At 40.5% G+C, this 17,408-nt stretch overlaps 1 protein-coding gene across 2 annotated transcripts in view; it reads left to right on the top strand.

Annotated features, from left to right (window-relative positions):
- rab35b (RAB35, member RAS oncogene family b) overlaps nt 1-17,408 on the top strand; it is a 59,759-nt gene that overhangs the window by 5,201 nt on the left and 37,150 nt on the right. For both annotated transcript variants that reach the window (XM_043716088.1, XM_043716087.1), the window contains exons 2-3: nt 11,124-11,174; nt 14,745-14,868. In XM_043716088.1, coding sequence (XP_043572023.1) covers nt 11,124-11,174; nt 14,745-14,868 — 175 coding nt within the window. The remainder of the gene's footprint in view (nt 1-11,123; nt 11,175-14,744; nt 14,869-17,408) is intronic.

Here is a 17,408-nt window from a genome sequence, read left to right as displayed (position 1 = left end):
ATCATTATTGTAAAGATTTGAGGCACCAACCTCTAATCTGGAAAAGATCCACTTATTCCTACTCTTAGTCAGCCAATCTTCTATCCATCTACACCATGAGCTTTTATTTTCCACAATCTTTCAATCTCAAGTATCTATTGGAACTCTTAGGTATAATATATCTACTGGTTGCCCTTTCTCCACAATGCAAGTTACTCCTTCAAAGAGCACAATAAATTAGACATTTCCTTTTGACAGAACCATGTTGACTTGCCTGATTACCTTGAACTTATCCAACTGCTCTGTTATAATGTCTTTAGTTTCAAATATGTTCCCCCAGTGGAGATATTAAACTAACTGGTCTGTAATTTTCTGTTTTCTGTCTCCTCTCTTTTTTTGAATAAAGGAATTACTTTAGCAATTTTCCAATCTAAAGCAGACTTCCTTAAATCTAATAAGTGTTGGTAAATTGAAACCATCGTGTCAACTATTTCACTAGCTACTTTTTAAAGACCTGAGAATGAAATCCACCAGGCCCTGGGGTCTTGCAAACTTGCAGTTCCAACAATTTACTCAGTTCTGCTTCCCTGATAATTGTAATTGTGATTTTCTTGAGTTACTCCCTGTCTTTCAATTACTGATGTTCAGTTATTTCCAGGATGCTGCTTGTATTGTCTCTCATGAAGACTGATGCTAAACATTTGTTCAATTCATCTGCCATAGTCTTATTCTGCATTACTAATTCATCAGATTCTCATTTTCTATAGGACCTTCTATTTTTCGATTAGATCACTAATGTTCAGTGATGTGCTCGAGGGAAGAAAATCTGCCATCATTATCTGTTCTACAGTATCTCTCTATTTTAAATAGCTGTGATTTGACATCTGTAGCAATGTGGTTGGCTCTTAACTGTCCTCTTAAAATGGCCTAGCATGGCACCTGATTCAGTTTGGGATGGGCAACCATTGATGACTATGTCATTAATGCTCACTCCAAATTTTTTTTTTAAGATCTGTTATCTTGGCTCCAGCAGGTGCAGGCCCAACCTGTCCAACCTTTCCTCCTAAGATAAACTCCTCAGCCCAGGGAATCAGTTGATTGAACCTCCTCTGAACTGTGTTTAATGCTCTTTTCGGTAAAGAGGCCAATACTGGGAACACAACTTTAAATATGGTCTCCCAAGCACTCTTTACAGCTGTAGTAAAAGGCCCTAATTGTACATTCCATCACCCTTGCAATAAATGACTATGTTCAGTTTGATTCCTGCCACTTGTTATACTTGCTTAAACTTTTTTGATTCTTGTCCCAGGATACCCAGATTCCTTTGTACCTCACAGTTCTACAGTTTCTCTCTATTTAAGTTTTTTTTTGTTTGCTTTGTTAATGTGCATAAAATCGCCTTTTCCCTCATTGTACTCCTGCTGAGTACTCCTGTACCCTACTTACTTAACCTATCTATAATCCTTTTCTGACTTCTTGCATCCCCTTCACAACTTACTTTCCTACCTATCTTTTGTCATCAACATGTTGAACAATTGCGTTTAGCAATCAGTCCCTCTGTTCAAATCCTACAAGGGAAGAGCCAATTGCTTCGGGGATCGTAAAGAATTGATCCTGTCTAGAGGCCTGGTCACAAGTCACTTACCAACCCTGGGGTATTGAATGTCGGGTAGGGGTCTGGTATGAAAATAAATTATAAATCTTCCAGGCACTGCCACAGTGTTGTAGTGAAATGCAAAATAGAGGTTATTGACAGGATTTTAATTGTAGTGAGCTGGAAGGATTTTGCAATGGTGAAGTGACCTTATTTCTAATAGATTGTGCTGCAAACCAACTGTCCAGCCAACTGAGCTGACTGACCTCAGAGTTCAGTGATACAATTCAATAAAATGAACACAAGTAAATGAAGCCTGAGTAATGGACTATCGGTGAATGTATGAGACAAAGGAAAACAGGAAAATAGTGGCTAAAAGATCATTTGAGAGGAGCACGAATTGAAAATAAAGGTGCAGTGTTAACCTATTTTAGTTATTACTCAAAAATCTCACTTTTTTAAAAAAAAAGTGACAAGGTAAACCCCCACATAGTCAGCTTGGAAAATGTTCACATTCTTTGAATGGTCAGCAATGTTACTCCACTGCTGGCTTCCTCCAGTTTTGACTTGGACTGTTGCAGGTCACTTTTTAGTTTTATTTAATTTTGAATGAGATTTTGTAGTATACTCCCAGAGGGAGGTTGAGGCAGGTGAGGAAGTTCAAATGCTTTGGAATGTTTGTTAAAGCACACCATATTTCAGCTGAAAATGTTGTGGAAGACATAACTGCCAGAATAATGTCACTTTTCTAAAAGAAAAGGTGGTTTAAACATAACTTGTGCTGTCCAAATATGCAAACAGGAGAAAGTGAGGACTGCAGATGCTGGAGATCAGAGCTGAAAAATGTATTGCTGGAAAAGCGCAGCAGGTCAGGCAGCATCCAAGGAGCAGGAGAATCGACGTTTCGGGCATAAACCCTTCTTCGTGTCCGAAATATGCAAACACACAAGTAATTGCTTTCCTCACTTATTACCATAATCATTGCATGTTAGATCCAAAAAAAGGGGTTGTGCTCAGGAATGGAACAGGAACTCCCAATGAGGTGGCATTGAAATGGTCTTGAGGTTAATTGCTTAATGCTTCTCTCGTTTGGAGCGTGGGAACAAGTTTGAATGATAGCTGTCTTATGATCAGCTGTAGGAGGAACTGGTAACAACAATTAAAATTGGGTCTAACTTCTAAGCTGCAGTGAAAGAGGACCAGAATGAGGTGGATTGGGGGTTTAAAGAAAAAGGAGGCAATCTTGACGAGTGCTTTTCCTCCATCTAAGATGGCCATGTAGCAATTCTGTTGATGCACTAGATTTAGACTTAGATTCTGCCAGCGCCACTTGCTCTGGATTTCTCTACTGCCATCCAAACAAGAGAACCAACTTTGTGAGGTGAAGTGAGAATGAATAATTGCCTTTTGGTAAGGCAGCGTTTGGCTGGATTAGATGCCCTGGAGATTTGTGAAATAAGGGGTAAGGAGAAAGATGACAGTTATGGTTGTTAGAAACTAGTGGTCATGAATGCAGCATATTGTAGCTGAAGTTGTGTTTCATGACATACTCTGCTAACTGTATTTAGCTGCTTAATCAATGGCATTCTCTTCATTGGGATACCTTCTGCTGTTTGGTGTCAGCTCCATTTGCAGAAATCTGTGTCTGCATCCAGCAAGACCTGGACAACATCCAGGCTTAGACTGCCAAGTAGTAGCAACATTTTTGCCACAAAAGTTTCAGTGACTTAATGAGCCTATAATCTAGGAAGATTAGACAGATAATCTAAAGAGAGAATATAAACCACTTGCCTGGTGATTTTAATGGCATTATCATTGCCAAGCCCCCACTTCCACATTCTGGAACTTAGCTCTCCTTCTAACTCCCCAAAGCACCTTTGCCATCTGCAAAGTTTAGATCAGAATACTCTGCTCATTTATATCAATGTGCCAACACTGTCCAGTGTATGGCTGTTTGCTTGTTAGTGCTTTACGCATTGGCCTAAATATTCGCATTTGGTATGCTGTCAGCTCGATGCACCCCAGCACCTAACCAGTGCTTTGACAGCAGCATCCCCCAAGATTGCTATTAACCACCATCAAAAAAAAACAACCAGGACAAGAAACGAAATAAAAACAAGCTGGAGAGATTCCGATCTGGCAGCATCTATGGTGATCGAAGTAGTTAACATTCTTCTTCAGCGGTAGAATTGAATTTTTGTAACTCTTGGCATATTGTCTCTATCCTACCCTTGGCTGTAACACCATTATAAACTCATTACTCTAATTTGAAGCCCATTGTAAATAATACTTCCCTGGCATCAGTTGGTTAATTTTTTTTCCAAAACTGGCCAGCTCGACAGTGAAGCAAAATTAAATTAACATTTTGACTGGAGTAATGCTCCCTTATAGGCTGTATTTTAAATTGGATCTTTTTCAAAAAGTGTTGAAAGCCACTGCCGAATTTACTTGCTAGCATGTTAACATAGAAGTCTGAAGTGGCAGTGATGGGTAATTTATCCTTGATTCGTCGCCACCTTCAGTAGATAATGACGACAACTCTGCTTTTGGAAGCTGAGCAACTAAAGAATGAAGGGCATGATACTTGCCACTAATAGACATAGGTAACATATATGTACATCAAACCCTGTTTGTAATTGAATAGCTTAGTTTCATTACTGAGTAGTTAACAAATTACTAACACTTTTTCCACATATCCCAGTTACAACTGTTACAAAATGGTTAGCAAAATTATTTATCCATATTTTTGATGTGGATGAAGTGTAAGGTCCTGGACTTAATGAAAGTTGTCTGTGAAGGTCCTTAAAAAATATTATTCAATTTGTACAACATTCTGTACATGTCCACAGGGTATTTTGAGAAGGCACGCAAGTAGCAAGATTCTGCACATGCACTAATTGTCCAAGGTATGTTAGCTGCCATTGCTTTATTTGCTTAATTATTTTGCCCTGTAATAAGTGAGTAAATTTGGCACGATGGCTAGATACAATATTAGAAGTGCTATGATGTGATGATGCAGGAGACATTACAAGTTCACTTGGACTACTGTTAACAACTGTTTGCATCATCAAAAATAATAAAAACGGCATAAAGGTTAATGGCCAAAGTGCTATGAAAGTTACCCATACTAGATTTTACTAGTTTCTGTTCCAACAATACTCAAGGTTAATACCTTTCAGGGAAAAGCAACACTGATTGGCACCCTATCCATCACCATCAAAGTTCACTACCTCCAGCACTGTACAGTAACAGCAGTGTGCACCATCTGCAAGATGCACCATAGCAATTCACCATGGCCCCTCGATAGCCCATACCAAAGTCTTGACATTTACCACTGAGAAGGATGAAGCAGCAGATGTATGGGAGCACCACCTGCAGGTTCTCACCTGAGCCACACACCATCCTGTCTTTGAACTGTTTCTTCAATGTCATTGGGTCAATATCTTGGAACTCCCTCCAAACAGCACTGTGGGTATCTGTACACTCCCATGGACTACAGTTCAGAAAGCAACTCCCACCACTACTTCCGAGGGTAGTTCCAGGTGGGCGATAAAGACTCTCATCCTATGAATATCTCAAACAAAATTAGATGCAACATGTGAATGAATATTTACATATGCCTGGGAAATGGTTAACCAAAAACAGTGTGGTGAAAGATCTTCTGAAGCCATTAAGTCTGTTTACAGCTTCGGTAAGCAAATTGAATCAAATACGGTGGTATGGCCAACCAAGTAAGATATTCTGAAGTGGATAAAATTAACTTCAAGATGATGCTGGAGCCTTTCAACAGAGCATTAACCAATAAGGAGCTAATGCATCTTGAGCAGAAAAAAGCTCCGTCAGCAAACGAAACGTCACAAAGCAAACAATGTACATTTCAGCATGTTAATGGTTTTCACCCTCCTAGAAAGAGCACTGAACATTTTCAAAACTAATGGCCCCTTTTTTTTTTGGCCAAAATGTTAAAAATCAGAGTTTATAAACTGTCATCAGCTGCTTCAGGGTTGTGCCAAAAGAAGTTCAGATGCAGCAACCCTTTGAAGCATACTTCAGACATGAACCTCATCCATACGTACAAGTACCAAAACAAAGCCTCCATCATCCTTTAACTCATTCGCACCCCATTTAGTGTTTTTGGTGGCTACAATGGGCTGGGCACAGACACTAGACTCCCCAAGCAGGTGCTCTGCTCCCACTTTGAAACGCTGGATGAGCCCCAGGTAAATAGAGGAAGTGCTTCACTGATACCTTCAAGGCCTCACTGGCAAAGTGTGGCATTTCCACAGACACCTGGGAATCACTGGCCCAAGACTGTCCAATGTGGAGCAGGAGCTTCAGGGAAGGCATCAACCACCTCGAGACTTTCACATGGGGGATAAAGTGGACGCCTGTGAAAATAGCAAAACCAGCATGCTGCCACACCAATACCCCTTCCCACAACCACCATCTGTCCCATGTTAGGCCCATTTTTACACACACAATGCCCAGATTCAAATCTTAGTTTTGGCAGTCAAGAAAGTAATTTTTATATATCATCTACCAAGAAAGAACAGAAAATGTTGTAAGTGCTCAGGTCAGACAGCATATGTGGAGCAAAACAGAATTAATGTTTCTAGATGATGACCTTCTGCTGCCTCTTTTCATATCTTTTAACATGGATTAATGTTCCAGAGGTGCTAAATGGAAATGTAGCCAAAACGTCTTAACACGTAAAGGTGGATAAATCCCTGAGATGTACCTGAACTTTTTGAGAAGCTAGGGAAGTGATTGCTGAGCTCCTTGCTGAGATATCTGTATTGTTGATAACCACAGGTGTGGTAGTGGAAGAATGGAGGTTGGCTAATGTGATGCCATTATTTAAGAAAGGTGGTAAGGGATAACCAGGGAACTATAGACCCTTGTATCATTGGTGGGCATGTTGTTGGAGGGAATCCTGAGAGACAGGATTTACGTCTATTTGGAAAGGTATGGACTGATTAGGGATAATCAACAGGGCTTTGTGTGTGGGGAATCATGCCTCACTAATTTGAGCTTTTTGATGAAGTAACAAGGAGGATTGATAGGGGCAGAGTGGATGTGATCTATATGGACTTCAACAAGGTGTTTGACAAGTTTCCACATGATAGACTAATTTAGCAAGGTGAGATCACAAAATACAGGGCGAACTAGCTATTTGGATATAAAATTGGTTTGAAGATGGGAGACAGGATGGTGATGGAGGGTTGCTATTCAAACTGAACCGGTGTGTCACAAGGATTGTTGCTGGGCCCACTTCTTTTTGTCATTTATGGGCGTCATGGTGGCTCAGTGGTTAGCACTGCTGCCTCACAGCACCAAGGTTTCAGGTTCGATTCCAGCCTCGGGCGACTGTCTGTCTCTGTGGAGGTTTGCACATTCTCCCCGTGTCTGCGTGGGTTTCCTCCGGGTGCTCCGGTTTCCTCCCACGGACCAAAATGTGCAGGTCAGGTGAATTGACCATGTTAAATTGCCCACAGTGTTAGGTGCATTAGTCAGAGGGAAATGTCCTCCGGGTGCTCCGGTTTCCTCCCACGGACCAAAATGTCAGGTGAATTGGCCATGTTAAATTGCCCACAGTGTTAGGTGCATTAGTCAGAGGGAAATGGGTCTGGGTGGGTTACTCTTCGGAGGGTCAGTGTGGATTTGTTGGGCTGAAGGGCCCGTTTCCACACCGGGAATCTAATCTAAATGACCTGGATGTGAATATAGAAGGTATGCTTAATAAATTTGCAAATGACACCAAAATTGGTCAAGTGAACAGTGAAGATTACATCCGTACAATGGGACCTTGATCAGATGGGTTGAGGAGTGGCAGATGGAGTTTAAGTTAGATAAATGTGCAGTGCTGCATTTTGGAAGGGCAAATCAGGACAGCACAAGTGTGTTTAACGGTCAGGACCTGGAGAATGTTGCCAAACAAAGACACTTTTTGCGATGCAGATTCTTAGTTCCTTGCAAGAGGAGTCATGGGTAGACCGGGTAGTGAAGGAGGTGTCTGGTATGCTTGCCTTTATTGGTCAGTGCATGGAGTATAGATTTTGGGAGGTCATTTTGCTGCTGCACAGGACTTTAGTTAGGGCACTTTTGGAATACTGTGCTCAATTCTGGTCTCCTGCTATAGGAAAGATTTTGTGAAACTTGAAAGGATTCAGAAAAGATTTGACAGGGATTTTTCCAGGATTGAAGAGTTTGTTTAACAGGGAGAAGTTGAATAGGCTGGGGCTATTTTCCTTGAAATGTCAGAGAGGTTTATAAAATCATGAGTGGTGTGGTTAGGGTGAATAGCCAAGGCCCTTTGCCCAGGGTAGAGGAATCCAAAACTAGAGGGCATAGGTTTAAGGTGAGAGGGGAAAGATTTTTTAAAAGGATCTAAGGGCCAACATTTTCATGCAGGGGGTGGTGTATGTATGGAATGAGCTGCCAGAGGAAGTGGTGGAGGCTGGTGCAATGACAACACTTAAAAGGATCTGGATGGAAATATGAATAGGAAGGGTTTAAAGGGATATAGACCAAGTGCTGGCAAATGGTACTAGATTAACTAAGGATATCTGGTCAGCATGGACAAGTTAGACCAAAGGGTCTGTTTTCTGTGCAGTACATCTCTATGACTCTTAAGTGTAATAAAGCCTGCGGTACCTGCATCATCTGTACAGCCGTCAGTGGACTTTTGAGAGTGGAGGAGAGTCATCCTTGCCTGCAAAGGACTGCTGATGATGATGGTTTTGATTATTTTCTTACAAAATAAGATATGGGATGAGCTTATCATGGTTGAAAATCTTGGGTTCAGAACTCTTCTCCTGATTTTACGTTTTTTTTAAAATGGGGAAAGCCCAGTCTCAACATAATTAGTTTCCCGGAGCATATCTGCTGTTTGAAATGTGTTTTTCCTAATCTAGTTTAAAATGGACTGTATTTTCTTGTGTCTTGTTGTGAGCAAGTGATGGTTAACGGAGCATTTGGAATTGGAAAAGTCTGAAGAGAACAATTGTATTTTAAGATTCGGTTGCTATAAACTGATTAACTTTCTGTGCTAGTAAAAATGTTGCTGATATTTTGATTGTCTGTCTTCTGCGACTTCAGATTTTTATTGTTTAAGTCCTTAGCTACAACATCTAATCCATGGTCTGTTGTGTCCCAACAATCGCGAACTTAGCAACTTGTGTAATTTGAAATAGTGAATCTATTTAATGTCATATTAAGTGTTCACTGTTAAGCAGCTGTCTGTTCTTTTTATTTGTGGAATGTGGGCTAATTTGCTGGCCAACATTTACTGCATGTCCCTAGTTTCCCTTGAAGGTGGTGGTGAGCTATCTTCCCGAACTGCTGAAATCCACCTTCTGTTGGTTGACCCACAATGCTATTAGGGAGGGAATTCCAGGAATTTGACCCAGCAACAGTGAAGGAATGGCAATATATTTCCAAGTCAGGATGGTTAGTGGCTCGGATGGAAACATGCAGGTGTTGGTATTCCCATGTATCTGCTGCACGTCCCCCTTCTAGATGGAAGTAGCATGGGTTTGGAAGATGCTGTCTAAGGATCTTTGAATTTCTGCAGTGCATCTTGTAGATAAGTACACACTTCTGAGTCTCTGGTGAATGCTTGTGGAAGTAGTGCTAATCGAGCAGGATGTTTTGTCCTGGATGGTGTCAGGCTTCTTGAGTGTTGTTGGAATTGCACTCATCTAGGCAAGTGGGTAGCATTCCATCCACTCCTGACTTGGGCCTTGTATATAGTGAACAGGTTTTGGTAAGCTAGGAGGTGACTGACTTGTTCCAGTATTCCTAGTCTCTGCTTTCATGGCCACTGTGTTTATGTGGTGAGTCCAATTGAGTTTTTGGTCAATGGTAAACATCAAGACATTGCCAATGGGGTGGGGGTGGGGGGGTGGATTTACTAGTGGTAACACCATTGAATGTCAAAAGGTGATGGTTAGATTGTCTCTTAGTGATGGTCAGAGCCTGGCATTTGCTTTGGTGTGAATGTTGCTTTCCACTTGTCAGTCCAAGCCTGGATATTGTCCAGATCTTGTTGCATTTGAACATGGGCCGCTTCACTATCTGAGATGTTGCTAATGGTGCTGCAAACTGTGCAGTAATCGGTGAACATTCCCACTTCTGACTTTATGATGGAGGGAAGGTCATTGTGAAGCAGCTTATGCCTGAAACGTCGATTCTCCTCCTTGGATACTACCTGACCAGCTATGCTTTTCTAGCACCATACTTTTCAACTCTCATTTCCAGCATCTGCAGCCCTCACTTTCTCTCACCTGCAACAGTGATTACACTTGGGTGGGTTCAAAGAAGTGACAGCAATGAGTATTCCCTGGCGAAGGATCATTTTGTTGGTCCTGGATTGAAGAGATTTCCTTTTGGTAAAATGGCAAAGAGAAAAATGTGTGTATGCTGGAAATCGTTGTGATAGCAGGTTCACATCCTATGTGATGAGCCATTTCAATTCTAGTCTACATTTTGGCAAATAAAGCACGCACTGACTGGAGATTTGATTTGGCTTCTCTTTCCTGAGCTGGAGATGTTACACTTTATTGTTTTTAATCAAGATGACTGCTCAGCTTGTTTGTTAGACAGCATTTTGCATTTATAGTGCAATACTGCACTCCCAGGACCTTCCTCCCAAAATGCTTTACAGTACCATTGTTTTTCATGTTTAGACATTAGTACTATGAGATCATACATGCATTGAATGACATTTAAGCTGTTTTCTCCTACATGAGAAATCCAAACGTTTTCAAATACTCAACACATACGGGAGAGCTGTGAAAATGGCACCTCGTTATTTCACTTTTTAATAAATGTCATTGTGACATTCTCTTAAAAAAACAAAAATCTGTAGATGCTGGAAATGTGAAACAAAAACATAAATTACTGGAGAAACTCAGCAAGTCTGACAGCATCTACGGAGAGAAAGCAGAGTTAAAATTTCCAGTCCACTCCTCCTCAAAGTTCTGCCAAACCTGCTGAGTGTTTCCACTGTTTTGTTTTTGTTTTTCTCTTCATGCTTTTACATGAGCATAATTTGTTTGTAGTTGGCTCACTGTTTTAATCTCCTCTGAAACCAGCAAAAAACATTTATTAGGTCCCAAGCAGCACTTTTATTATTGAGAATGGCAAGGCACTTTTTTTTGTACTGTTTCTTAGTATCCAAAAGGCTGGATATCTGGATTTTGGATAATTTGCAGCACGTGCTCCCTGCCAGTCCACAGCTGATTGGCATTGTCTCTCGTCTGTTGCCAGATTCCAGATTTTGCTTTTTCATGGCATGTGTTTGTCACCATGGAAATGGTGCAAAAATGAAGTTTCCTTTCACGCTTGTTATTGTAAAGTTTATTTTTGCTGAGCTGTGTACGTGTATGTTTTCACTTGTGATGTATTGAACCTTTTTGTAATCTTGCTTCAGCCCTCTCCCACATTGTAATTGGATGAGGGTTTATCAGTGAATTTATCATTCCAGTAAGTGTACTGTTTTGATCTGATTAAGTACTGTCCTCTTGACTGTCCTGCTCTGTCTTTGCAGGTGTGGGGAAAAGCAGTCTGCTGCTGCGATTTGCAGATAACACCTTTTCTGGTAAGCACCCTTTTGTATGTAATGTTGATATTTGTGAATTTCGCTGATTTATGTACTGTTTAATCTTGGAATAATTCTGTTCTCATGATTTGTTTTACAAAGTGTCTTTCTCTTCCTAGTCCTCTGTTTACTGCTAGCTATGGCTCATGGTAATACATCTTCTCTGAATAACAAGATGTGAATTTAAAGTCGCACTACAACTTGAGTTCGCAAACAAGCTGAGACTCTCTAGTGTAACAGAAGTAGAGTGACGAAGCCACTGAACTATCGACTCAGACTAATGCTCTAGGTGCATGGGTTCAAATCCCACGACTGCAGATGGTAGCATTTAAATTCTGCTAATGAATCTGGAAAATAAAGCTAGTCTCAGTAATGGTGCCATTGGTCTACTATCTTTTCATTATTTTAAAATCTCATTCGTTTCACTGATTTATATCTTTTTTTCAAAGTGAATTTATTTCTCATCTGTAAGCAATTCTATACTCACAGACAGCAATGTGGTTGACTCTTAACTGCCTTCTGAAGTGGCTGAGCAAGTCTCTTCAGTCCTTGGGCAATTTAGGGATGGTCAGCATATGTCTAACCTTGCCAGACATGTCCATGTTCCATGAAAGAATATGGAGGAGAAAAAGTACTGAGACACCTCAGTTTACCCTCTTAGATAAACAAAAATGACCACTGTACTATTCTGAAGAGGAATCTGATCCTGCTTGATTGTCCTGGCCATTATTTTTCTGTCAGTCTGTAACACAAAAAGATTATTTAGTCATTTACACATTACTATTTAGTGCTTATTGTGCTCCAGTTGGCTGCTGGGATTCCTACGTTACAAAAGTGATTATACTTTCTAATTCTTGGGACATTGGGGACACTATATAACTAAGTGCTTTTCTTTTTTTTGTTCTTTCACTGAGTAATCAAGACGTGGAAAGTAAATTGTTTCATCAGTTTCCATTGCATTCACTCACTCGAGTCCATTGCTGGATCCTTATTCTTCTCGAGCCACAATGCTTTTGAAATTATCACCTACTCACTTCTGCTATTGTACTGAGTTGCAATCGCTTCTAGCTAATTAAGTTGTCCTGGTGACGTGAAACTTGTGTGTACACAAATGTGAGGAAGTACATTGAGTGAGAAACCCATAGTTTATGCCAGTTTGTGACAATCAACTTGCTGGGTGTGGCTGTCATTAGAATTTTTTTAGAAAGCTCAGGAACTTTGAACTCTAAATTATTGTGAGTACTTGTTAGCCATCCACGCACATCATTGTCCTCTCTATGTAGTTCCATTTTATTTGTGACAATGAATCTCTTACAACTTGCATGACGCAAGAAGACTTTCTAGAATGCTTTTCATTATCACAACACTCCATTACAAAGGTATTAATGCCATTGAAATACTTTTTTTTAAAAAGTACAATATGTGTAACAAGCCAGAAAGGAGCACAGATATTCATGAGATGATGAAAGCCAGTTTGAGGAGTAATTGAGACAAAAACTGCTGGTGCTGGAATCCTAGGTAAACAAGCAGGAAGCTGGAAGAACCCAGCAAGCCAGGCAGCATCAGGAGGTGGAGAAGTAAACGCTTTGGGTGTAGCCATTCTTCACGACTGTGGTTGGGGTGTAAGAGGGGTGGGGGCAGGGTGGTGAGATAGGGAGAGGTGAATACAGATACAGGGTATGACCTAGTTGGTCGATTAGGAGGAATGAATCCAGTTGGTAGCTGGAAGGAAGGTTTGATCAGAGGAATGGAAGGGAGTTGGGGGATGGGAAGGGAGGTTATTTGAAATTGGAGACATTGACTCCTCCAAGCTGTAGGCTACCTAGGCGGAAGATGGTATTGTGTTGGCAATGGTACTGGAAGAACATACTGCTTCTCTTCTGAAATGCTGTCATGGGATCTTTCACACATGAACTGGCTGATAGGACTTCTATTTCTTTAAATCTTGATGTGGAAGTGCAGGTGTTTGACTGGGGTTGGTGAAGTTACCTGATGAAGGAGCAGCGCTCTGAAAGCTAGTACTTCCAAATAAACTTGTTAGGCTGTAACCTAGTGTTTTGTGATTTTTTAATTTTTAAATCTTGTCTGTGGAGATCAAAGTCTGAGTTGAGTATGTCAAAATGGGCAGTCATCATTGTACATGAACCAACACCAAAGAAGTGCTTGCATCTATATAAAAATTTCTCAAAGCTCTTTGCAGCTCATCCAAGTACTTTTGCAATGTAGTCGTTCTGATGTAGGATTAGAAAATGACAGTGAGAACAGGTTTGACTTTTTAAAAATACTGTGTATAGCAGCAGCAGGAGATCTAACTACCTGTGCTATTGGAATGGGGTATCTGAAGGGTGGGATCTTGTTCAAGACCTGGTCTTGCTGCATTCAAATCTCTTGTACTGTGTGAGTGAAATTTACTAATAGCTACTTGATCAGTGTTTAGGCTATGAGCTTAGCCTTCCTCTTGAGACCATGCTGCGACATTGCTTGACCTCAATTAGCAACGCACTTAAACACACACTTGCACTGTAGAGGTCACACATGACTGACATTGTCATGTTGTAAGCCCATTAGTCTGTACAATTAGTGCATTTTTGATACTAGCACTTGCTCACTGCTTTATACTCCCACACGCAGGAAACTACTATGTATGCTTTTACAAACCACTTCCATCAGTGTCTGTAATGTACAGGAAGGGGCAATTATAGGTTTAGTTTTGAGTGAATTCTGTCACTTGTAATTTTATCCTTTTTGCCAATTTTCTCCCTTCTCTTTTCCTTTTGGCCCCACACCATTCCCCCCAAAAGTAAGGAAAAATCTGCTTTTACAACAAATACTATAATGTACTAGAATGAGTTAGGTGATCTTTTGATGTATTATATTGTTTCTCCTCAATGTTTCCTACACCTGATTTATTGTTTGTGCTGATATTTGGGGGGAGTAATTTTTTTCTCTCTCTCTTCCATTTGAGTCTTGTCAGTCCTGGTACACATTCTCTGGAAATTGTACCACATAGTCAAAAGATCTTTGGATAATTTTAACAAGATGCAGAGTAAAGATACACCATGTTGGCATTTCCTTCCTCGTCCTGATCATCCATTTCGCTGGCCTGCTGAGTTAGAGGAACATGTTCTTATTGCTGGGAGGAACTCTACATTGGCAGGAAATGTTGAGGTGAACTGAATATCTCTCCCTACATAATGTCCAGCCTAGTATCTGCTCAGTTATTTCTGGGTTTTTGTGCAGCCACAGTGGATTGTTGCCTTGATTTGCTATCAGAAGTCCAATTTTGGTTATTTTTTAATGGTTCAAGCCTGTTCTGTGTGGTACATGGGGAAAATGGAGCTCTCGTTTATATAAACTCAACACTTAATGAAAAATCCTGCCACATTCTGAAGAGGTTGAATAAAAGGCCTAATTCCTCACTTCAGGTTTATTTTGGAATTTAAGAATGTGTTGCCCAAGGCTAGTTTGCGCTCCATGCTAAGGGCCATCTCTGTTTGCTGCATAAGTGAGAACATTCCTCATTGTACTTAATGTTGAGCAATTATACTGCTTTTCCTTTTATGTTCACAGGCAGCTATATTACTACGATAGGAGTAGATTTTAAGATAAGAACTGTGGAAATCAATGGAGAGAAAGTAAAATTGCAGATCTGGGATACAGCTGGACAAGAAAGATTTCGAACCATCACCTCCACGTGAGTCCCCTTTTCACTTATCTCATCTCATGTCTAATACCTTTTGCTCCTGAAATTCTTATTTGAAGGCCATTTAATGGAGCAGTCAACAGCATATTTGTTTACTTTAGTTGAAGAGTCTCTGGCTTGGGAATCATTGTGTGATTGTCTGTCTGATGAGTCTGGCTTGCTGTGCAGAGAAAACCCAAGAAAATTCTTGAGATGAAACAATTAGTTCTGTCATAGTTTACAAGTTGGGTGTGCCCATTTCCACGTGGAAGCTTTTAAAATGGTTAAAGCCTGTCTTTCTGGCAAGAGAAACTACTTGTGTTTTGAGCATGTGATTGAATATGCAATAGGTGCTCTTGGGAATCTTGTTTTGATCCTTCCCAGTTGCCAGTGATCTTGACAGTGAGCTTATCTGAACATGTAGTGTGATTTGTATTCCTAAATCATAGAAAAAGTTTCCTTACGATTGAATACTCAGCCACTTGCCTCTGCAGCCTTGTTATTTGTGCATTTTCACACGTTTGGAGATTTTTGACCAAATTGGATCTGTTCCAATGGTGTATGCAACTATTAGAGGCTCAGCGTAAGTGCGTATTAAAACCAAGCAGTTGCTTTTTATCAACTGACATGTCTTGATTATGCTTTGCTTGTGATGGACAGTCTTTAGTGAGAATTTGGTGACTGTATAGTAGGAACTGAGTACTGTGGGAAATCTGTTTCCCAACTTCAACTGTCAACTTGTCCTTCCATGGCAATGAGAATAACCTGGTAAAACTGATTCTGTGGCTGACTAAAACACAGCAGATAGAAGCTGTCGCCCTCTCTTCCCAGAGATTCACCTGATATGTTCCTTATATTTTTGGAACTGAGAGACATGACAAGACTGTGTTGAGGCTCCAAGTTGATTCTTTCCAGTAGTTATTAGCTTGGGTTCTAACACTTGGAGCTCGAGAGATGTACAGTATGGAAACAGACCCTTCGGTCCAATTTGTCCATCCCAATCAGATATCCTAACCTAATCCCATTTGCCAGCACTTGGCCCATATCCCTCCAAATTCTTCCTATTCGTATACCCATCCAGATGCCTTTTTTTAAATGCTGCATGACTTCCTCTGCAGCACCTCGCATTTATCTAAATTAAACTTCATCTGCCACTCCTCAGCCCATTGATCAAGATCCCGTTACACTCTGGGGTAACCTTCATCGCTGTCCGGTACACCTTCAATTTTGGTGTCTTACTAACTGTACCTCCTATATTCCTATCCAAATCATTTTATATAAATGACAAAAAGCAGTGGACCCAGCGCCAATCCTTGTGGCACTCCATTGGTCACAGACCTCCAGTCTGGAAAAACAACCCTCCAGCACCACCCTCTATCTTCTACCTTCGAGCCAGTTCTTTTGAAGCCAATGTGTATAAATGCAGAAACGTTTTGCAGTTTGTTGAATATTGTGTATTCTGCAGTGACCTAGAAATAATCTTTAAATAAACTGTGTGAAAACTGGACCTTTTTTTATTTTTAAAAACGAAGAACTGCAGATGCTGTAAGTCAGAAGCTGAAACAAATTGCTGGAAAAGCTCAGCAGATCTGGCAGCATCTGTAGAGAGAAATCAGTTAATGTTTCAGGTTGATTTACCCTTCCTCAGAACTTTTATATTTGGACTTCTATTTGGTCAAAGATGTTCAATTTGGAAGATTATGGAGATTGAAGAATATATAGCTTCTGATTTTTGTTTTGTTATTGAGAATTGAAGCTTTTCCAGAATATGTATGGCTCATATCTATCAACTCATCTTAAAATATTTCCAGGAATAAACCTTAATGTTCTAATCCATTGCTTTATGTACACTAGCCACTCTTGGCACTTTGATACTGCAACTCTCTAGAATCATTTGTACTCAGTAATGGATATTATGTAACATGATGGGATCAGTGCTGTGAGAATGGTAAAACAGTCAAAAAGATCTTAACTTTGTCTTGCTGTGTTTGGTTTCATAGTCCTTTTAATACTCTTGCCTAAAAATTGTAAATTTCCATGATTAAATTTTATAATTTAATCTAGTCTCGAGCTTTTTGGGGAGAGACTGCTGATATCCACTATTTGAAGAAATGCTTTCTGATGTCATTTAAACTAACTCTGCAGGGGCATGGGAACCCAGACTGTAGCTTTAGGGTGCAGGACCTGGAGTGTAGGGAGGTTAGGAACATGGCATCAATTTCAAAGGAGGGTGCCTGTAAACAGGAAAGTGGCTTGAAGTGTGTATACTTCAATGCAAGAAGTATACGAAATAAGGTAGGTGAACTTGCAGCGTGGGTTGGTACCTGGGACTTTGATGTTGTGGCTATTACGGAGACATGGGTAGAACAGGGACAGGATTGGCTATTGCAGGTTCCAGGGTTTAAATGTTTTAGTAGGGTCAGAGGGGGGGGTAAAAGAGGGGGAGGTGTGGCATTGCTTGTCAAAGATAGTATTACAGCTGTGGAAAGGACGATAGATGATGACTCGCCATCTGAGGTAGTTTGGGCTGAGGTTAGGAATAAGAAAGGTGA

This window comes from Chiloscyllium plagiosum, chromosome 25 (assembly GCF_004010195.1).
Source record: "Chiloscyllium plagiosum isolate BGI_BamShark_2017 chromosome 25, ASM401019v2, whole genome shotgun sequence".
Lineage (NCBI taxonomy): Eukaryota > Metazoa > Chordata > Chondrichthyes > Orectolobiformes > Hemiscylliidae > Chiloscyllium > Chiloscyllium plagiosum.
This window is presented reverse-complemented; position numbering and strand designations above follow the sequence as displayed.